Source organism: Anoplolepis gracilipes, chromosome 10 (genome assembly GCF_047496725.1).
Source record: "Anoplolepis gracilipes chromosome 10, ASM4749672v1, whole genome shotgun sequence".
Taxonomy (NCBI): Eukaryota; Metazoa; Arthropoda; class Insecta; order Hymenoptera; family Formicidae; genus Anoplolepis; species Anoplolepis gracilipes.
The window spans coordinates 1,788,799-1,811,694 of NC_132979.1; the positions used below are offsets into that span (position 1 = coordinate 1,788,799).

Genomic DNA, 22,896 nt, shown 5'->3' on the forward strand with positions numbered 1-22,896 from the left:
TAAAGTTTTAAAGTATTATTATGTATATATATATATATATGTACATATATAAAATTTGTAAATAATTGATAAAAAACTAATACAAGATATATAATAGTTTAAAACATATAATACTTTAAAAATTTATTGCAAGAATTAAATATGTAAATTTAAAGTAATTTTTATTGATTATTAAACTTTCATGATGCAAATTGCACATAATTTTATATGTATTTGTAAATTGATAATAATAAGAAATCTGAAAAATAAAGGAATTAGGAATTAACAAATCTATTTGCATGCCTTTAGAAATAACGACTGTCGAGACGCAAATGTATAAAATATTATGTGCAATCAACACTTTAATATATGCACATGCACAACAGAAATAGACGATAAACATTATTATGTAACAAATTATCTAGCAAATATACTATATGCATTTGAATTAAGAAAAGATAGATAGATAGATTTCTTAATAAAGAGGTGTGTGATTCAGGGACAAAAATTTATTTTTTGTCACATTTTTTCCCCAAAAATGATTAATATTTTTTTTCATATATATATATATATATATATATATATTTCTGTTTTTTAATTTCACAGTCATATATATTTCTTTTATGAATTATAATGTATATTTGAAAAAAAATATTAATATATATTTAATTAATATATAATATATTTTTTTATAGTTTTTTTAAGAGACTGACGGCAATGCTTTGTTTGTCATTTAAAAGGCACCAATTAACTGCAAGAAGAATTTTCTCGTTATTTTTAATAGCTTTGGACAAAATTTTATGTAAAAAATTATAAGGACATATGATGGTCAAAAATTTAATAGTTTACAAGATATATATTTTATACTTTAATTCGACATAATTTTACATAAACTATGAAATATCTCATTAAATATTTAATTTCCAATTATTTTAACACTTTTATGCATAAAATAATGAGAGGAATCAATTGATATAAAGAATATACAAAAGACTATGAATTCGCAACGAACAAAATATTCATGATAAATTTAAAATATTCATGATAAATAAATTCTTCTATGATAATAAAATTATATGCAAGTATTCTCAAAAGAACTAAAATATTTGTATTTAATTGTATTTATTGATAATAGATAACATTCAAGAAAATTTAAATAATTTAATAATTATAGAATAAATTTCCATATTTTAGATGTTATTTAAATGTCAAGTTTATTAATATCATGTTGACAATTTTGTCAAATTTTAGCCACCAAAGAAAAAGTTAATTATAATTTTTTATTATAATTTTGTTTATTACAGTTAGATCCCCTATCGCAAAATCTTTCCACGTTAGAATCTAAAAGATGGCGACCATTAAGAACAAGACTGTCGCCCGTTTTTACATCCGACAAATTAAAGGAGATGTTCTTTTTAATATCGCAATGCGCTGATCGACTTGATCAATATATAGAAAAACTGGTGAATAAAAACGAGTCGATAGAATGTCGCGAATTGACGGTGAAATATACGACTGATGTAATCGGTATTTGCGCTTTCGGCATCGAAATAAACGCTCTATCGGATGAAGATAACGAATTCCGCAGAATGGGAAGAAAGATGTTCTTACCAAGCTGGAGAAATATTCTACATTTGAAACTCAAACAATCTCTGCCCTGGCATTGCGACATAATTAGTTACATCTTATATCAAATGAATAACCAAATTTTTTACACGCCTGGTCGTAAAAACCATAGAAATAGGAATATAGAGATGGGAATAATATTGTTAGGCACGATTTTATTGATACATTGCGTGAATTAAAAAAACATCCACATAAACTGGGTGATATTGGTTAGTGACAATTGTTTATCTTAATGAATATTTTTTATCAAAAAGTTTTCTAAACAAAAAAAGTTCATAAGTTTAAGTTAATATATGAAAAATCAATTCACTGCATATTAATTTTAAATAGACAGATAAAATATAAATTAAAATTTTAAATACAATTTTACATAATTTTAAAATAAATATAATTTTAAATAATTTTAAATTATAATTTTTAATGTTTGAAAAGAAATAAGACTATTTGCAACAAGAAAATATTATACTTTAGATTTGACAGACCATTTCTTGGCTGCTCAAGCATTTGTATTTTTCGGTAGTGGTTTTGAAACTTCAGTGATAACCATAACTAATGTCCTTTAGGAATTGGCATTACATCAGGAAATACAAGATAAACTACGTGAAGAAATTGATGAAGAATATAAAAAACATAGCGGCAATTTTACATATGAGAACGTTAAAAAAAATGAGTTATTTGGATAAAATTTTCAAAGGTACGTAAAGGGAAAATATAATAAAAAAATATGCTATTGATTTACAGCACAATTTAATAATTTTAATATATTCTGTTGTTAACTTTTAATACAAATAAGAAATCTATTTTTATAATTTCGATATTTTATACTTCTTTTTCATTGTTCTTAATATGTTCAGAAACTTTACGAAAATACCCTCTAGTGACACAGCTTGTAAGAAAATCGACGTCAAGTTATACTTTTGATGGTACTAAAATTAATATACCAGAAAACCAAAACATAATAATTCCCGTTTACGCGTTTCATCGAGATCCAGATATTTATCCAAAACCTGATGTATTCGATCCAGAGAGATTTACTGACGAACTTGTGCAAACCAGACACTCAATGTTTTATCTACCTTTCGGCGATGGACCAAGAAATTGCATTGGTAAAGTGAAATAGATTTAAATATGTTTTTCAAATTCTGTTTAATAACTGGAAGACACTTCATGTATAAAACGTCAAAAAAATGTCTTAAATCTCCAGAGCAATGATGTAAAATTAAATAAAGCATATTTAACTATTATTGAAAATCTATCGAAGGTTTGAGATGATATTGTTTTGGTACGTGTCCTTTGACGGTTAGAATCTATTATTTACGTGTTATGTTTTTATGACATTGGATGTATATTCGAATTACTCGTTAAATTCTATCATTTGTATGTCGGTTGTCTACACGACAACCGACTTGTCTCTACTATTCTTCTCTCTACGACAAGGCGTGTAAAAGATTGTGTGAGTTGCTACTGGTTCATTATTTAAAAAATTTTTTTTATTTTAATTTTTTGACAGTTTGAACATGTGCTTTTGTCTTTATTAGTGCATCTCTCTTTATGTTTTGCACCATTTAAGAGGTATCTTACATTCGACATTTGTGTGGAACGGTTGAAAAGTCACCCTATTTGCATTTTGAAAAAAAATGTAGGTATATTAATTTTATTGTCAGTTGTTTTATTATCTTTATTTTTATTTTTATCTTGTATGTTTGTTTTTATGATTTTTAAGTCACTGAAGAAACTCGAAAAAAATCCGAAACGTATAAACTAAATAATTAATTGAATTATTTTGAAATTATTTCACGCTGTACATGCGCGTCGGTTCTTCGTTGTCTAATTTTGTTTTAATTATATTAGTCAGTAATATTGAGAGCCTTTTACTTATTTTATTTTCATCTTTATTTACTTATTTTATTTTCATCTTTTTCATTTCGAAAAAAAAAATCATTTGAAAATGAGTATGTCAGTTCCGTGAACTTTCTATAAAATTTCATAAAACTACAATTTACAAACATTTACATATTATGTTAAGAATAATTTTATTACTTGCGAATGCATTTATTTATTAAAAATTTACTTATTAAAATAATTAGTTAGTTATTAAATTTATTAAATTAATTATTTTTTTACAAGACGTTATTTTCTTTTTCAGCGAACATTGCTTGCTATAATCGATCAACAATGGGATTTTTCGAAATACTGTGCGGCATTGCTGCTATACTTATCTTTGCTTATTATTACTTTACATCAACTTTCGATTTTTGGAAGTCACGTGGCGTTCGTGGTCCACAACCGATACCAGGATTCGGTAATTTTAAAGACGTTATGCTTGCAAAAATGGGCCTCCATGATAATATGATGAAAATATGCAAAGACTACAAATATGAACCTATGATTGGAGTATTCAATGTAACAAGACCTATTCTTGTTGTAAAAGATCCAGATTTAATTAAAGATATTCTTATCAAAGATTTTACTGCGTTTGCCGATAGAGGAACACCCATTCATGAAAAGGTATGTGAGCAAAAATATATTTTAACTATATTATGATATTTGAATTTATATAAATAGAATATGTTTCAGCAACTTTAAAATACACTATTATATTTGTCGAATAATTAGAATTATTTAAAATCATAAGACTTAATTCAAGTAATCTAGTGTAAAATAAATTCTTTAATTGGGAAATTTATTCGATTATAATTTTGTTCATTACAGTTAGATCCCCTGTCGCAACATCTTTTCGCGTTAGAATTTAAAAGATGGCGACCATTAAGAACAAGACTGTCGCCAGTTTTTTCAACCGGCAAATTAAAGGAGATGTTCTTTTTAATATCGCAATGCGCTGATCGACTTGATCGATATATAGAAAAACTGGTGAATAAAAACGAGTCGATAGAATGTTGCGAATTGACGGCGAAATATACGACCGATGTAATCGGTACTTGCGTTTTCGGCATCGAGATAAACGCTCTATCGGACAAAGATAACGAATTCCGTAGAATAGGAAAAAAGATGTTCATGCCAAGCTGGAAAAATATTCTACAATTGAGACTCAAACAATCTCTGCCCTGGCTTTGCGACATACTCAGTTACATCTTACCACAAATGGAGATAATCGAATTTTTTACACGCCTTGTCGTAGAGACCATGAAGTATAGAGATACAAATAATACTGTTAGGCACGATTTTATTGATACACTGCGTGAATTAAAAAAACATTCAAATAAACTGGGTGATATTGGTTAGTGACAATTGTTTATCTTAATGAATATTTTCTATCATTATGTTTTTTAAACAAAAAAAATTATGAGTTTAAGTTAATATATGAAATATTAACTTGATTAGTTTACGGTATATTAATTTTTAAATGGATAAATAAAATATAAATTAAAATTTTAAATACAGTTTTACATAATTTTAAAGTAAAAATAATTTTAAATAATGTTTAATATTCAAAAAGAAATAAGATTATTTGCAACAAGAAAATATTATATTTTAGATTTGACAGACCATTTCTTAGCTGCTCAAGCATTTGTATTTTTCGGTGCCGGTTTTGAAAATTCATCGGTGACCATCAGTAACGCTCTTTACGAGATGGCATTAAATCAGGAAATACAAGTTAAACTACGTGAAGAAATTGATAAAGAATATAAAAAACCTAGTGGCAATTTTACATATGAGAACGTTAAAAAAATGAGTTATTTAGATAAAATTTTCCATGGTACGTTAATTAAAGGGAAAAAATAAAAAAAAATATACTATTGATTTACAGCACAACATTATAATATATTCTGTTGTTGACTTTTAATGCAAATTAGAAATATATTTTTATAATTTCAATATTTCATAGAAACTTTGCGAAAATATCCTCCAGCGGTACAGCTTGAGAGAATATCGACGTCAAGTTATATTTTTGAGGGTACTAAAGTTAATATACCCAAAAACCAAAGCATAATAATTCCTATTTACGCGATTCAACGAGATCCAGATATTTATCCAAACCCTGATGTATTCGATCCAGAGAGATTTACTCACGAACTTGTGCAAACCAGACACTCAATGTTTTATTTACCTTTTGGCGATGGGCCAAGGAATTGCATTGGTAAAGTGAAATATATTTAAATATGTTCTTCAAATTCTGTTTAATAACTGAAAGACACTTCATGTTATTTTATAATAATTATTTTTATTTTTCAGGTGCTCGCTTTGCTGTTTATCAAATAAAGATTGGACTTATAAAGATATTGCAAAACTATAAAGTCGAAACTTGTGAAAAAACGCAAATACCTTACATATGTGATCCTAAGGCTTTCATATTATCACCATTAGATGGAATATATTTAAAAATGATTAAAATTAATTGATCTTAATTTAAGCTCGGTCTCTTTTCTCAGAAAGCATGCGTAAAGAAAGTAAAGAAAATAACTATAAATCAGAATAAAAAAATAGCTGTTACTGCTATTACCGTTTTAATTGCATTTATTTAGTACCTATTTTTTTATAACATTGCATATAATACGGTGATATAAATAATTGATAAAACAGTTTAATTACCTTATTTAAATTTACGTTATTATATATAAAATTTCATTATTTTTCTTTTTCTATTGAGTTTTAGAATGTGTCAAAATAGCGGAAATAAGGAATATATATCGTTTATATTTTTAACATTCATTAAACATTGTTTTGTTATAATGTATGAATATATATTTTTTGTTAAGATATATATAACTTCCTGAGAACCGTTTTTGAGAAAAAGATTTAATATCTAAGATGATTCATATAAAATGTCAAAAAAATGTCTTAAATCGCCAGACCAATACTGTAAATAAAGCATGTTTAATTTATTGACAACCTATCTAAGACTTGATATTGTTTTAGTACGTGTCCTTTGACTGTTAGAATCTATTATTTGCGCGGTTATGTTTTGATAATATTGGATATTTATTTGAATTTGTCGTTAACTTTTATCATTTGTATATCGATTGTTCGTATTGTCCCTGCTGTTTTTCTCGGTCTGAGTTGCCTCTGATTCATTATTTTTTGGATTTATTTTACATTTTAGTGTTTGACAGTTTAAACATGTGTTTTTGTTTTTACTAGAGCATCTCGTTTTACGTTTTGCACCGTTTAGGCTTCTTTTACATTGAGCGTTTTTGGGGATCGATTGAGATAGGCCACTTAATTTGCATTTCAAAGAAAATGTGTATATTTTTTTTTTTTGTATATATCTTTTATTTGAAATTATTTCATGCTCTCCATTCACGTCCGCTCTTTATTGTGTCATTGTGTTTTCAAAATATATGTATATAACTTATTCTTAGTATAAAATAAAATAACCATATATAAAGTATATATTTAATATTTATATATGCACAACTATCTACGCGTTTTTTAAACTTTACTTGTTTCAAGAGAGTGCGATAAAACGTTTTGTTTGTGAAAATGTGCATTTAAATAGTATGCAGGTTTTTTTATCAAGTTAAAAATTTAGGTTACATATTAAGCGTTATACGTTATTACAGATAACGCTATCTTATTTAAAGTTTTAATATATTATACATATCTTTTGAATATGGTTTAAGATATTCGGTACATAGAAATAATATTTAATTCTAGACTGTGAAGTGTCAAAATTGTTCTTTGTTTAATAATATTACAAATAATTTTTTGTCAGCATAAACATATTAAACATTTTTCAAATTAAGATTTGTGGGGCTTTTCTAACAATATAAGATAAATGTTTACCAAAAAAACAATTTTATCACATTGTTCAACAACTTTATCACTTCAAGAAAAGTCAATATTCCTTAAAATCAAAATAAAGAATAAGCTTTAATACATATATAAATATCACAAACTATCAAAGGTTCTACTAAGTTTGAAGTGTACACTAAATAATCAACAAAATATACTTCTCACAATCAGATTGATACATTCAAATAAGATATTACGTAATAAAATCTACATAAATGTGTTTATCATTCTTAAGAAATTTATATATATAATTTTTATATATATTTTATATATTTTATCTATAAAACGATATCCACATAATTTAACCAAAACAATAGGAAATAATTGTTAAGTCAATATAGCTATATACAGGGTTGGGAAGTAACGCGTTACTTGTAACGTCGTTATCGTTACAGTTATTTTTTTTTCGGTAACTGTAACGGTAATGGCGTTACCAATTTTGTTTGTAACGGAAAATGTAACTTTGTTACATTCTTTGATAACGAGTAACGAAATTAACAATTACTTTTATCGTTACTTTCCAGACAGTACATGTCTATAAAAAAATGCTTAAAAGACAACTTAAAGACGTCTTATTATCTTTTAAATATTTTCAAAATATCTTTTGACCTTCCTGTGCAGTCTGGGATTTTTTTCAAATATACTTGAATATACTATATTTTTTTCGAATATAAATTTTTCAAATAAAGAAACAAATACTTTTCGTTTCATGAAATGATATGCGCTCATTTTATATGGTACGTACATGTAACATATAAAATACTATAGATACGTGTGCACATATGCACGAAATGAAACTTAAAGATTTATAAGAGTATTAAAACGTAGTATCACATAGAAACTGCTGGCATTTCTTTCTAGTATCTTTATACTTTGTAATAAAACATTTAAGTAGACATATAATTCAATGATTTATCAAGAATTCGATATGAAAATTATCGTACCGTGTTAGAATTTTAAAATAAAAAAAAAGTGAAGAAACGCGAAGGAAGCGATTTTAACCATATTTACAAATCTATTGAAAGTGAACTAACAATAAGAAAATTATTTTATTTACATTTACAGAATCTAAACGTGTTTAAGAAGGCTTGTTTACACTTTTTTCAAAAGTTTTTTTATTTAAAATAATTTATTATTATCAAAATTATTACATGCTTTATATCAATAGTGATATCATTACTATCAAAAAATTATATAATTTTGATTACTTTAATGTAAAATAATGTTCAAAAATTTTTAGTGTTTATTGTAAAAATTTGACCTTGTATTAAAAAAATGTTTATGTAAAAAATTTATATTGTATAAAAAAAAAGTAACGGAAATTATAACGATTCGTTACTTTTTGAGTAACGGTAACGGTAACGAGTTACTTTTTAAAATTAGTAACGAGTAACGGTAACGAGTTACTTTTTGGAAAAAAGAACGGTAACGGTAACGAGTTATTTTTATAAAGTAACTTTCCCAACTCTGGCTATATATTTTTTATATTCGATGTCTTATATACTTAGATACTTAATAAGTTATTATAACTTTATGAGTTATATAACTCGACTATTTTATCAGCTAGTAGTACGTCATAGTCAATGTACATTAATATTTACAAAGTGTATATATATATTCAAGAAATATTATTTAATTATTTTGTTTGTGTGGTATTTCCTGATTTCAATGCATTATTAATCATAATCTCGACATTTTAATGCGTTATACGCGAGATAGCTGAATTTTTGACGATATAATTTCTGCATTTCATCGTGATATAAGTATACTCACTCGACTTGTGTGTAGTGGCGTGTATATATCTTTATAATTTAAGGTTCCTGAGTACTCGCCGCGAAACTTCGATGACGACAGTGACGACATATAGTTCTGTCAGCCCATTTTACAGTTATTTATCAATTGTCAGAAGAAAGGATTACCAGCCGGACATTTTTACAGGTGTGCTGAAGAGATTGATAGTATTATTTCGTTGAAAAATGTTTTTATTTATATGTCAGTCGCAACATAAATCAGGGTATCATTTCTCGCTATTTCTCGCTTATAAAATCACGATTTCAATATGATTGCGGTGACTACTCAGGAGCCTTGCCTTAGTTGAACTTAGAGCTCGATAGCCAGTTTTATCTCGACTTACGAGTTGAACGGCAGAGATAACGTAAGACTGCCACAATTGCGAGAGTTTCATTGCTAGTTTATTTAAATATGTTGTGCTTACTATCATTATCACTTATTTAAACATTGTTTGTTTCAAAATAAACGTATGTGTTTTGTGATATACAAAATTTATAAGTTTTTGTAAAGCATGTTTTGTGTAAAAATAATATCTCAAAAAATTATATTTTATTATTATTTTATTTTATCTTTATTTTTGAATCAGCCATTTTTGAATTATATGCCGAAAATCCGTTCATCGAACTTTCGATGAAAAATTCGAAATTCAAAAGTAAATTAAGTTTTTATTAAAAAGTTTAATTTGTTAAAAACACTTAATTATATTTAATTTATTGAATTATGTGTTTATATAATGTACCATTTTTCTTGACGAAATATTGTTCCTCTTAGTAAACATTGCTTGAGATAATCAGACGACACCTGTAGAACCATGGGATTTTTCGAAATACTGTGCGGCATTGCCGCTGTACTTTTCGGTGTGTATTATTATTTGACGTTAAACTTCGATTTTTGGAAATCACGTGGCATTTGTGGCCCACAACCGGTACCAGGATTCGGTAATTTTAAAGACGTTATGCTTCTGAAAAAATCTCTGCCTGATTATTTGATGGAAATATACAACAACTACAAAAATGAATCCATGGTTGGAATATTCGTTAACAGAACACCCTTTCTTATTGTAAAAGATGCAGATATAATTAAGGATATTCTTATCAAAGATTTTACCGTGTTTGCCGACAGAGGATTTCCCTTTCATGAAAAGGTATGAATATGAAAATATAAAACTATATTATAATATTATATTAAGTATGTAATAAGTGTATGTTAAGTATATATAATATTATTCAATAACTTTGGCACATTTTTATTTTTTTTGTGTGATAAATTATTGAAAATTACGAGATTTGTTTCAAATAATCTTGAGTAAGTTCTTACATAATCTTAAAGAATAAATTGTATTCTCTCTTTTGAATTGATCAATTTGTTTAATTATTATTTTGTGTTTATTACAGTTAGATCCACTGTCACCACATCTTTTCGCTTTAGAACCCAAAAGATGGCGACCATTAAGGACAAGGCTGTCGCCCGTCTTTACATCTGGAAAATTAAAAGAGATGTTCTCTTTGATATCGCAATGCGCCGTTCGACTTGAGCTATATGCAGAAAAACTAGCGAGTAAAAACGAGCCTGTAGAATGTCGTGAATTGACGGCCAAGTATACGACCGATGTAATTGGTACTTGCGCCTTCGGCCTCGAGATGAACGCTTTGTCGGACGAAGACAGCGAATTCCGCAGCATGGGAAGATTGATCTTTGCACCAACTCGTAGTAACATTATACGAGGCAGATTAAAACAATTTTTGCCGTGGCTTTGCGGTATACTGGGTTATATTCTACCGGAAACAGAGGTCACCAAATTTTTTAAACGCGCTGTAATAGAAACCATAGAATGTAGAGATACGAATAATATTGTTAGGCATGATTTCATTGATACACTACGCGAATTAAGAAAACATCCAGATAAACTAGGCGATATCAGTAAGTAGATATTGGTTTTTATAATTATTTTCATAATGCGATTTTTTCCTACAAAACAAAGTTATATGAAATGTCAGTTATCAAATATTAACAGTTAAATGTAGATATATAAATATAATTTTTGATATAATAGAGAACAAAAATATTTGTAACATGAAAATGTTACATTTTAGATTTGACCGACAACTTGATAGCTGCTCAAGCATTCGTATTTTTCGCTGCCGGGTTTGAAACTTCAGCAACGACCATGAGTAACGTCTTTTACGAGTTGGCAATAAATCAAGAAATACAAGACAAGCTACGTGAAGAAATTGATGAAGAGTACATAAAACATAATGGTAATTTTACGTATGAGAACATGAAAAAAATGAGTTATTTGGATAAAATTTTCAAAGGTACGTCAGTTGAAGAGACAATTTAGAAAAAAGATACGCTATTGATTTACAGGACAATATTATTATATATTATATACTTTGTTGTTAATTTTCAATACAAATAAGAAATACATTTTTATAACTTTTATTAACGTTTCCTATTTCTTTTTCGTACAGAAACTTTACGGAAATATCCGCCTGTAGCAACGCTTACAAGAAAATCGACGTCGAGTTATACTTTTAATGGTACCAACGTTAATATACCAAAAGATCTAGATATATTGATTCCCATTTATTCAATTCAACGAGACTCGGATATTTATCCGAAGCCTGATGTATTCGATCCAGAAAGATTTAGTGACGAACTTGTGCATACCAGAAACCCGATGTTTTATCTACCTTTCGGCGATGGACCAAGAAATTGCATTGGTAAAGTGAAATAGATTTAAATATATATCTTTAATTTTCGTTCACTTTGATTTTATAATAAGATTTTTTTCATTTGAAAAGCTTAAGTCTCTTTTTGTAATAATTATTTTTTATTTTTAGGGGCCCGCTTTGCTGTTCATCAGACAAAGATTGGACTCGTAACGATATTGCGAAATTATAAAGTCGAAACTTGCGAAAAAACGCCGATACCTTACGTAAACGATCCTAAGACGTTTATATTAACACCAATACATGGAATATATTTGAAAATGAGTAAAATTAATCGATCTTAATTTACGCTGGGTCTCTTTTTTTAAAAAACATAAAAAAAAGAAAACAGTCAAAAAAAAAAGGAAAAAAATATGTATAAATTAGAATAATAATGGTTATAATGATTATAATTTTAATTAAATTAATATTTGTTTTATTGACATTTTTGCACAGTAGGTTTTCGTGACGGTATTTAATTAATAATTCGGTTTATCTTAAATTTATATTATTACGTGTATGACAGAAAGATTGCTGTATTTTTCTTTCGTTGAGTTTTAAAACTTGTAAAATTAGGGTATAAACAACGTAAATTGTTTGCAAATTTTCGATATATACTTAAGAGTATTGAATAATACATAAAAATTATTTTCTTATATCGATGTTATACAGGATGTTCGGCAACAGGTGGGACGACAGAGTAATTCTACACGAAAATAAAAAATAACAAAATTACGGTAGAGGCGTTGTTTTTTAATTATAAATATTTTAAATTTTGTATAAAGAGTGCTTGACGTACGGCAACTCGCCGATCTCTAGCTTACGTAAGGTATGTTGGTAGTGTCGCCATCAAAATACACTGTCACTTATAAAACATATACAGATACGTCGCGTCGTAGAGTGTAATAAAATATTGTTTGCAAAAATGTTTAAACAACATTTATTACGGGATCTAGTTTTTTTATTAGATTAAAAATTTACTATATATTAAGCGTTGTAGTATGTGAGGCGTTTTTGAAGGCGTATTTGAATACAAAGTATTGTTATTATTTGTATAATTTTTATCTATTATAATATTTATAATTACTTAAATAAAACTAATAACGTCAAGGAGAAATGTTATCTCAGCCAGCGCAAAGTGTAAGGGCACAAATAAGAACTCAAGTTTTATATATTTTATCTACAAAACAATATCCCCTTAATTTAACAAAAAAAATGTAAAATAATTCAATATATTTTATGTAATGCCTTTTATATTCGATGTCTTACACAATTAGATGTTAACAAATTATTATAACTTTGATTAATTATTATTTCATCAGCTAGTATGAAATACGTATGCCCTTTTTCATATGCCACACACGATTATTCCGCCTAACTAAGTCTTATTTCGTCAGCTAATAGTGTGTCATAAAATCTTATCGTGTACACTAGCATTTATATAGTATATGTATATGTATTCAGGAAACATTATCTAATCATTTGATTCATTCTGATGTTTTCCCATATCAGTGTGTATTATCAAGTATAGTCTGAATATTTTAAATGTGTTTAAATGCGAAAAAAGTGCATTTTTAAAAATACAATTTCCGCAATTCATCGTGCTATAAATACGCTCACTCACCATGTGGGGATGTGGCCATACTTTTATAATTTAACTGGACTTGAAGTTCGGTAGTCAGTTTTATCTCGGATTACAAATAGAACGGCTGAGATAACGTAGAACTACAACAATTGTCAAAGTTTTATTGCTATTTTATTCTATTTTTGCGTAAAAATAATAATATTTCAAAAAATTATATTTTATTTTTATTTTATTCTATTTTTATTTTTGAATCAGCCATTTTGAATTATATGCCGAAAATCCGTCCATCGAACTTTCGATGAAAAATTCGAAATTCAAAAGTAAATTAAGTTTTTATTAAAAAGTTTAATTTGTTAAAAACACTTAATTATATTTAATTTATTGAATTATGTGTTTATATAATGTACCATTTTTCTTGACGAAATATTGTTCCTCTTAGTAAACATTGCTTGAGATAATCAGACGACACCTGTAGAACCATGGGATTTTTCGAAATACTGTGCGGCATTGCCGCTGTACTTTTCGGTGTGTATTATTATTTGACGTTAAACTTCGATTTTTGGAAATCACGTGGCATTTGTGGCCCACAACCGGTACCAGGATTCGGTAATTTTAAAGACGTTATGCTTCTGAAAAAATCTCTGCCTGATTATTTGATGGAAATATACAACAACTACAAAAATGAATCCATGGTTGGAATATTCATTAACAGAACACCCTTTCTTATTGTAAAAGATGCAGATATAATTAAGGATATTCTTATCAAAGATTTTACCGTGTTTGCCGACAGAGGATTTCCCTTTCATGAAAAGGTATGAATATGAAAATATAAAACTATATTATAATATTGTATTAAGTATGTAATAAGTGTATGTTAAGTATATATAATATTATTCAATAACTTTGGCACATTTTTATATTTTTTGTGTGATAAATTATTGAAAATTACGAGATTTGTTTCAAATAATCTTGAGTAAGTTCTTACATAATCTTAAAGAATAAATTGTATTCTCTCTTTTGAATTGATCAATTTGTTTAATTATTATTTTGTGTTTATTACAGTTAGATCCACTGTCACCACATCTTTTCGCTTTAGAACCCAAAAGATGGCGACCATTAAGGACAAGGCTGTCGCCCGTCTTTACATCTGGAAAATTAAAAGAGATGTTCTCTTTGATATCGCAATGCGCCGTTCGACTTGAGCTATATGCAGAAAAACTAGCGAGTAAGAACGATCCTGTAGAATGTCGTGAATTGACGGCCAAGTATACGACCGATGTAATTGGTACCTGCGCCTTCGGCCTCGAGATGAACGCTTTGTCGATCGAAGACAGCGAATTCCGCAGAATGGGAAGATTAATCTTTGCACCAACTCGTAGTAATATTATACGATACAGATTAACAGAATTTTTGCCGTGGCTTTGCGGTATACTGGGTTATATTCTACCGGTAACAGAGGTCACCAAATTTTTTAAACGCGCTGTAATAGAAACCATAGAATATAGAGATACGAATAATATTGTTAGGCATGATTTCATTGATACACTACGCGAATTAAGAAAACATCCAGATAAACTAGGCGATATCAGTAAGTAGATATTGGTTTTTATAAATATTTTTATCATGCGATTATTTCTTACAAAACAAAGTTATATGAAATGTCAGTTATCAAATATTAACAGTTAAATATAGATATATAAATATAATTTTTAATATAAATGGAGAAACAAAAATAAAAATATTTGTAACATGAAAATGTTACATTTTAGATTTGACCGACAACTTGATAGCTGCTCAAGCATTCGTATTTTTCGCTGCCGGGTTTGAAACTTCAGCAACGACCATGAGTAACGCCTTTTACGAGTTGGCAATAAATCAAGAAATACAAGACAAGCTACGTGAAGAAATTGATGAAGAGTACATAAAACATAATGGCAATTTTACGTATGAGAACATGAAAAAAATGAGTTATTTGGATAAAATTTTCAAAGGTACGTCAGTTGAAGAGACAATTTAGAAAAAAGATACGCTATTGATTTACAGGACAATATTATTATATATTATATACTTTGTTGTTAATTTTCAATACAAATAAGAAATACATTTTTATAACTTTTATTAACGTTTCCTATTTCTTTTTCGTACAGAAACTTTACGGAAATATCCGCCTATAGCAACGCTTACAAGAAAATCGACGTCGAGTTATACTTTTGATGGTACCAACGTTAATATACCAAAAGATCTAGATATATTGATTCCCATTTATTCAATTCAACGAGACCCGGATATTTATCCGAAGCCTGATGTATTCGATCCAGAAAGATTTAGTGACGAACTTGTGCATACCAGAAACCCGATGTTTTATCTACCTTTCGGCGATGGACCAAGAAATTGCATTGGTAAAGTGAAATAGATTTAAATATATATCTTTAATTTTCGTTCACTTTGATTTTATAATAAGATTTTTTTCATTTGAAAAGCTTAAGTCTCTTTTTGTAATAATTATTTTTTATTTTTAGGGGCCCGCTTTGCTGTTCATCAGACAAAGATTGGACTCGTAACGATATTGCGAAATTATAAAGTCGAAACTTGCGAAAAAACGCCGATACCTTACGTAAACCATCCTAAGACGTTTATATTAACACCAATACATGGAATATATTTGAAAATGAGTAAAATTAATCGATCTTAGTTTACATTCGGTCTCTTTTTTCAAAGAATATTAGTCAAAGAAGAGAAAAATATATAGAATAATAATAGCCATAATGATCATAAATTCAATTGAATCAATATTTTTTATTGATATCTTTCCATATCTTTGTGACGATATTTAATTAACAATTTGATTTAAAAGTGTAAAATATAATGGTCTGAAATGCAAACAAAATGATCAGCAGAATTTTAGATTGTTAAATTCAAATAATGGATATAATGTAATTCACATGAATATCAAGCTTTATTACATGTTTAAAAAATTATTTTTATTAAAATTCACTTTCAAAAAGCTATTTTTTCTTATTTATACAAAAAAGTTACCCGTAATTTAGTTAAAAAGATATAAAAATTTAATTACTAGTTTAACATATCTGATATAATGTATAATATATATATTTCATTAAACAATATTAGACAATCAGATAGTTAATAAATATAATTACCGAAAAATGATTGACAATTATCTTATGAATTGACTTTACGAATTGCATTGTAGCAAGCATACATATATTAACATATAGTACTCTTACAGTGTAGTGTCATCAGTATGTATACATCATATATTAAGTATAATTAAGAAAGGTTATCTAATCAGTTAATTCTTCTCAGTTATGATTTGCAAAGTCATGTATTCAACATTTCACGCTTCAGATAAATCTTGATACTATATGTAATTTTAGCAATTCATCCTGACTCGCTTGCTTGCGCATTTCCTTGTGGTGGCGCGTATGTTTTATAATTTGATACATTCTGGCTTACAATAGCCAGTATTATTTTCACATTGCAAGTTGATCGGCTTGAAATAGCTGTGGATGCATCAGCTGCACAATTATCAATTACGTTACCGTCGCACTCAAGTACGTCTCATATTATACAAGTTCGTCATTATCTTATTTGAATGTTGCCTTTTTTAAGCTTTGCAAATTACGTAAAGCAAAATTAATATTTCAATCATTATTATACGAATAATAACATGTTGAAAAATAATAATTTCATAATGAATAAAATAACTAAATTAAAGGCTCTCAATATTAATAAATAATATAAATGAAACAAAATTAGACCATGAAGAGCCAACGCGGATATAAAGCGTGAAATAATTTTCAAAAAATAATTTAATTAATTATTTATTCTATATTCCAAATGTTTCGGACTCCTTTCGAGTCTTCTTTAGTGACTTAAAATTCAAAAAGAAACGATTCACATAAAACCAAAAAAACGCTTGAAATTTCCAGAGCAGTGCTATTAAATTAAATAAATCAGGTTTAATAATTATTAGATTTAACATGTTATTTTTTGATATGTGTCTTTTCACTATTATGAATCTTTTATTTTCGTGATTATATATTTTGATGGCATTAAATGTTTCGAATTATTCGTTAATTTCTATCACTTTTATGTCGGTTATTCGTCTTGTCTCTGCTGTTCTTCCCGGTTCGAGTAAGTTGCCTTTGACTAATTATTCTAAATTTATTCTCATTTTAATTTTTGATAGTTGCAACATGTGCTGCTTGTTTCATTAAAGCACCTCTCCTTGCGTTTTGCATCGCTTAGTACGTTCTTACATTGAACATTCGTGAAAATCGGTTGAGAATAGGTTACGCTGCTTGCATAATGAGGCAAATGTATGCATATTAATTGTATTATTAGTTTTTATTACTTTTATTATTATTTACAATTTTATCTCATTCGATTGTTTTATATTTTAAGTCACTGAGGAAGGTCCGAAAGGAGTTCGAAATGATTTGAAAAGTAGAATGAATAATTAATTGAATTATTATTTGAAAATTATTTCACGCCCTACACGCGCGTTGGCTCATCATTGTCTAATTTTGTTTTATTTATATTATTCATAATGAATATTTTCGTATACTGTGTCTTTTTCTCTCGCGAGAGAATATCTTCAATTCTCGCATTTTATGATCAAACTTGCGTGAAAATCATCAATCACTTGCAAATAAAACATGACGATAATTTATTATCGATAAATGATAAATCAAAAAAACAAAAAATTTTTTATCATTAAATATAAACGATGACATATCACTGTCAGTCGATAAACAACGATGTTAGTCATTTGATGCGTTTATAGTTCTGAGGTATTGGTGAACGATACTACTAATTTTATTACGTCGCATTAATTGAGATTTATAATACACGACGAGTTTTCACCCAAAAAAAGTTTATGTTGTGATCTGTGTTTTGATTTTTTTCGCTTATGTATCACACATATAAGCGATCATTTTAAAATCGATAAGAATCGATTAAAATTAGATAATTTTATCGATATCAGAGTTGACATAAATTTATGTTTCGTTAAATACGTATTTTAGTTATCACAAACTTATTTTGTTAAAGTTTTAAAACAAACTTTTTTGACGAAATACTATTTTTTCTTTTTTAGAAAATATCACTCGAGATAAGTGATTGTCAGCTGTAAAACAATGGGATCTTTTGAAATACTGTGCGGTATTGCTGTCGTATTTCTCGCTCTTTATTATTATCTTACATCGACTTACGATTTTTGGAAGTCGCGTGGCATTCGTGGACCACAGCCGATACCAGGTTTTGGTAATTTTAAGGATGTTACGCTTAGTAAAAAATTCGAAGGTGAATATTTGAGTGAAGTATGTAACGAGTACAAAGGTGAATCCATGATTGGAATATTCGTCAGGAGAACGCCCATTCTAATTGTAAAAGATCCAGAATTAATTAAAGATGTTCTTATCAAAGATTTTTCCAAGTTCGCCGACAGAGGATTTCCCATCAATGAAAAAGTATGTGCAAATATTTTTAATTGTATCATAATATTGAAATTATATAAATGTATTTCAATAACTTTATTACATTATTATATTTTTTCAATAATTAAAATTTTTAAAAAAACATGTTATTTATTTGTTTTAAAAAATTTCAAATTTCTTCACTCCAGTTTTTGTAATTTAAGTAAAATATGTTTTTAAATTGAAATATTTACTGGATTATAATTATGTTTTTCATTATATTGCAGAATGCTCCGCCGTTGTCGCAACATCTTTTCGGTTTGGAACCTAAAAGATGGCGACCATTAAGGACAAGGCTGTCGCCTGTTTTTACATCCGGTAAACTAAAAGACATGTTCTCTTTAATATCAGAATGCGCCGATAATTTTGTACAATACACGGAAAAACTAGTGAGCAAAAACGAGCCTATAGAATGTCGCGAATTGACGGCAAAATATACGACCGATGTAATCGGTACTTGTGCTTTTGGTATCGAGATGAACGCTTTGACGGACGAAGACAGTGAATTTCGTAAAATGGGAAAATTGGTTTTTGCACCAACCTGGAAAAATATTCTACGGGCGGGAGTAAGACAATCCCTACCATGGCTGTACAAGATAGTCAGTTCTATTTTACCAAAATCGGAAGTCGCCACATTTTTCACACGCGTTGTTGTAGAAACTATGGACTATAGAGAAAAGAATAATGTCAATAGAAACGATTTCATTGATATATTGCGCGAATTAAAACAAAATCCAGATAAAGTGGGCAATATTGGTAAGTAACGATTGTATGTTCTCAATAGTTTGCTCAGAATATTTTGTATAATGTGAGAATTTTTTAAACGAAAAATGATTTTTATAAGTTTGTGCAAAATATTATATAAAATATTAGATTACTAATATATATTTATTGTTAAATAAGTATAAAATTTGTAATTTTTAATATGCAACGAAAAAAAGAATTATTTGTTAAAAGAAAATATAACATTTCAGAGATGACCGAAAACTTGATAGCTTCTCAAGCATTCGTATTTTTCCTTGCCGGCTTTGAAACTTCATCGGCGACCATGAGCCATGCGCTATACGAATTGGCATTAAATCCACAAATACAAGACAAACTACGAAAAGAAATTGACGAAGAGTACATTAAATATGGTAGTAATTTAGTGTATGAGAACGTAAAAAATATGAATTACTTGGACAAAGTTTTCAAAGGTACGTCAGTCGAAGAAAAAAATTAATAGAATAATGATAAGTTGTTGATTTTCAGCATCATTATAATATTAATAAATCATTACTAATTAATTTACATATATGTGCATTTCTAGAACTTATATTTCACAAATAATTCTCCAAATAATTTTTCTTTATTATACTTTAAATATATACAGAGACGTTACGGAAATATCCACCAGGATCAGCTCTTAGGAGACAATCAATGACAAGTTATACTTTCGATGGTACCAAACTTAATATACCAGAAGGCCAAAAGGTATGGATTCCAATGTTTGCAATTCATCGAGATCCGGATATTTATCCAAACCCAGATGTTTTTGATCCAGAAAGATTTAGTGACGAGGCAGTAAAAACTAGACACGCGATGCATTATCTACCCTTTGGTGATGGACCTAGGAATTGCATCGGTAAAGTGAAATATGCGTAGATTTTAAATATTTCCTTCAAGTTCTGTTTGTACACAAATTTGTTTTAATCGAAAAACATTTTTTGTAATAATTATTTGTTTTATTTTCAGGTGCCCGCTTCGCTGTTTATCAGACAAAGATTGGTCTTATAAAGATATTACGAAACTATAAAGTTGAAACTTGCGAAAAAACGACAATACCTTACGTAATTAATCCTAAAGCGCGCATATTAACACCAAAAGATGGAATACATTTAAGAATAATTAAAATTAAACTTTGACATTTTTCTCAAGAAAGTAAAAAAGTTATGTATAATATCTATAATATGTATGAATTAGAATAATAATAGGCATTACTGTACCGATCGCATTAATACTTATTTTATTAAATATTGTTGTAATATTTCATGACAATATGAATTAATTACTTTTTAATTTACATATTGTTACATGCAAGACTTTTATATAACGTAAACACCTTATATTATCTGTATGTGTCTGATATATATAATCTATTATATATATGTTAAGTTTTAATTTTAAAAACACATGTTACAAATTAAAAATAAAATATGTAAAGTATATACATATATAATATATTGGCAAATCATGATGTCAAATATTTTTAAATAAAAAATATATTTTTTGTTACAATAAAAATATGAATATATATTTTGTATAAATATTTGTTAGGCTTTCTGGAGATGACGACCGTACGGGAGAGAAGAGATGGCCAACGAAAAAATTCTAGGGTATTATACATCACATGACGATATCTTTTTATGTTTTTATTATCAGAACTCCAATAAAGTTATTTTGTTAATTATCAAGAGATGAAATTAAAGCTTATGTTTAAATCAATTTTGAGGTTTTAATCATAAAGATTTTCAGTTGATACTCGAGATTTTTAAATCTCAATAATAGATCAATAATAGACGAGTTCTTACTAGGCTTTGATCGGTAGGAATAACTAAGTGAAGTATGCCTAAGTGAATATCGATGGAATAGTATCACGCTTAGAGCTCTATAAAAAGTTTAACGATAAGTTTTAAATGTATAAAGTAATTAGTGAATTAGTTATTTAACATTAAAAAATGTAGCTAACAATAAGTTGTAGTTATAGATGGAGAAAAAAAAACACAATTAAGTTATTGTACCGGAAAATAAATGTAACTATAAACTTGTTACAAATAACGAGTTACTTTCTCTGCAAAAAATAATTTATGTTAAATTATGTTAAATTATGTTTACCTTGTTTAAATTAGATATTGCGTATTTCTATTCCTCTACTGTCTTGTATACGCTTATCTAAGTATATGTAAGCATATCAATAATAGAATATAGATATAAGCCTGCTTTTTCGCATGTATAATTTAAACATGACAATCCTTTTTTTAACACAATTTCACAACATTTCTCATAGCCTCGTAGCTGCTATAATATATTTTATAAACTTTATAAATTTGTGTTTAACGTACTCTTTTCTTTCTCTTTGTTAACGGTTTTGCACAAATATATACTTTTATACTTTAATCATTAAATCACTATTTATTACTAAACATTGCAACGCAATATGAAACGTTATTTAACTACAAATTTAGGTAACTATTTGTATATCAGCATGCGATAAAAAGTGACAGCATTGTAGCTTCGATAATTTGGACTATTAATAGATGTAAAAATATATCTGCAACTTTTCTTGTTCTTCTCTCCTAATATAAATATTATTTATATTTTAGCGGAAATAAAGTTAAGAATTTAGATTCTGTAATATTTGAGATTTAAATTGATATAGAGAAAAACACAAATTTATTTGGGATATCTGTATATTTTTTTATTGTATATATTCAATTATAATTAATGTATTAAATAAAACATAGTAATGTTTACATTTCCAAACAAACAAATTATTTGATGCTAGAATCTTTAGTTTTAAGGATATTTAAAAATAATACTAAAATACTGATTATCAATAGAAAATCCTTAATTAAATAAGAAGCCAATAATTAAATTGCACTTTTGAAAATATTAAAGTAATTTTATCAAAACATCAATATATTATTAATGTATTAGTATATTAGTTTATAAAATTCATCATAATCTGAAAATACGTATATGGCAATGCAAAGAAGAATAAACAGAAAAAAACTATTAAATCCGGCGATTCAATACATTACATACCATTTGAGTATATGTCCAAATATTGCATCAGTACTTATAAATAAATATTTAATTTATTTTAAATTAATTGTAAAATATAAAATTTACAGTTTCATAAAATTACTCTTTAATAACTTAATAATTTTAAAAATAATTTTATGCAAATAAA

At 27.4% G+C, this 22,896-nt stretch overlaps 3 protein-coding genes and 1 pseudogene across 7 annotated transcripts; all 4 read left to right on the top strand.

Moving 5' to 3' along the window:
- Positions 1-801: 801 nt before the first annotated feature.
- On the top strand, positions 802-1,819 carry LOC140670306 (cytochrome P450 6k1-like; annotated as a pseudogene).
- A 323-nt stretch (positions 1,820-2,142) lies between these two features.
- On the top strand, positions 2,143-6,315 carry LOC140670174 (cytochrome P450 6a2-like). 2 transcript variants are annotated; one of them, XM_072900736.1, is made up of 7 exons: positions 2,143-2,299; positions 2,460-2,711; positions 3,752-4,113; positions 4,318-4,843; positions 5,102-5,323; positions 5,453-5,704; positions 5,800-6,315. In XM_072900736.1, the coding sequence occupies exons 1-7, from the start codon at positions 2,158-2,160 to the stop codon at positions 5,964-5,966; spliced, it is 1,923 nt and encodes a 640-aa protein (XP_072756837.1). In that variant the 5' UTR covers positions 2,143-2,157; the 3' UTR covers positions 5,967-6,315. The 2 variants fall into 2 exon arrangements, with proteins under 2 accessions (XP_072756837.1, XP_072756838.1); XM_072900737.1 differs by having other exon boundaries at positions 5,585-5,704.
- Positions 6,316-9,071: 2,756 nt separating this feature from the next.
- On the top strand, positions 9,072-12,593 carry LOC140670177 (probable cytochrome P450 6a14). Of its 4 annotated transcripts, none has more exons than XM_072900741.1 (6): positions 9,072-9,297; positions 9,922-10,294; positions 10,545-11,070; positions 11,244-11,465; positions 11,622-11,873; positions 11,994-12,593. In XM_072900741.1, exons 2-6 carry the CDS (start codon positions 9,962-9,964, stop codon positions 12,164-12,166), a joined length of 1,506 nt encoding a protein of 501 aa, XP_072756842.1. In that variant the 5' UTR covers positions 9,072-9,297; positions 9,922-9,961; the 3' UTR covers positions 12,167-12,593. The 4 variants fall into 4 exon arrangements, with proteins under 4 accessions (XP_072756842.1, XP_072756843.1, XP_072756841.1 ...); XM_072900742.1 differs by lacking the exon at positions 9,072-9,297 and adding an exon at positions 9,365-9,514; XM_072900740.1 differs by lacking the exon at positions 9,072-9,297 and adding an exon at positions 9,418-9,617.
- A 590-nt stretch (positions 12,594-13,183) lies between these two features.
- On the top strand, positions 13,184-21,035 carry LOC140670307 (uncharacterized). The gene is made up of 12 exons (XM_072900867.1): positions 13,184-13,766; positions 13,886-14,258; positions 14,509-15,034; positions 15,216-15,437; positions 15,594-15,845; positions 15,966-16,137; positions 16,930-17,018; positions 18,586-18,938; positions 19,172-19,700; positions 19,919-20,140; positions 20,317-20,568; positions 20,679-21,035. Exons 2-12 carry the CDS (start codon positions 13,926-13,928, stop codon positions 20,846-20,848), a joined length of 3,120 nt encoding a protein of 1,039 aa, XP_072756968.1. The 5' UTR covers positions 13,184-13,766; positions 13,886-13,925; the 3' UTR covers positions 20,849-21,035.
- Positions 21,036-22,896: the final 1,861 nt, after the last annotated feature.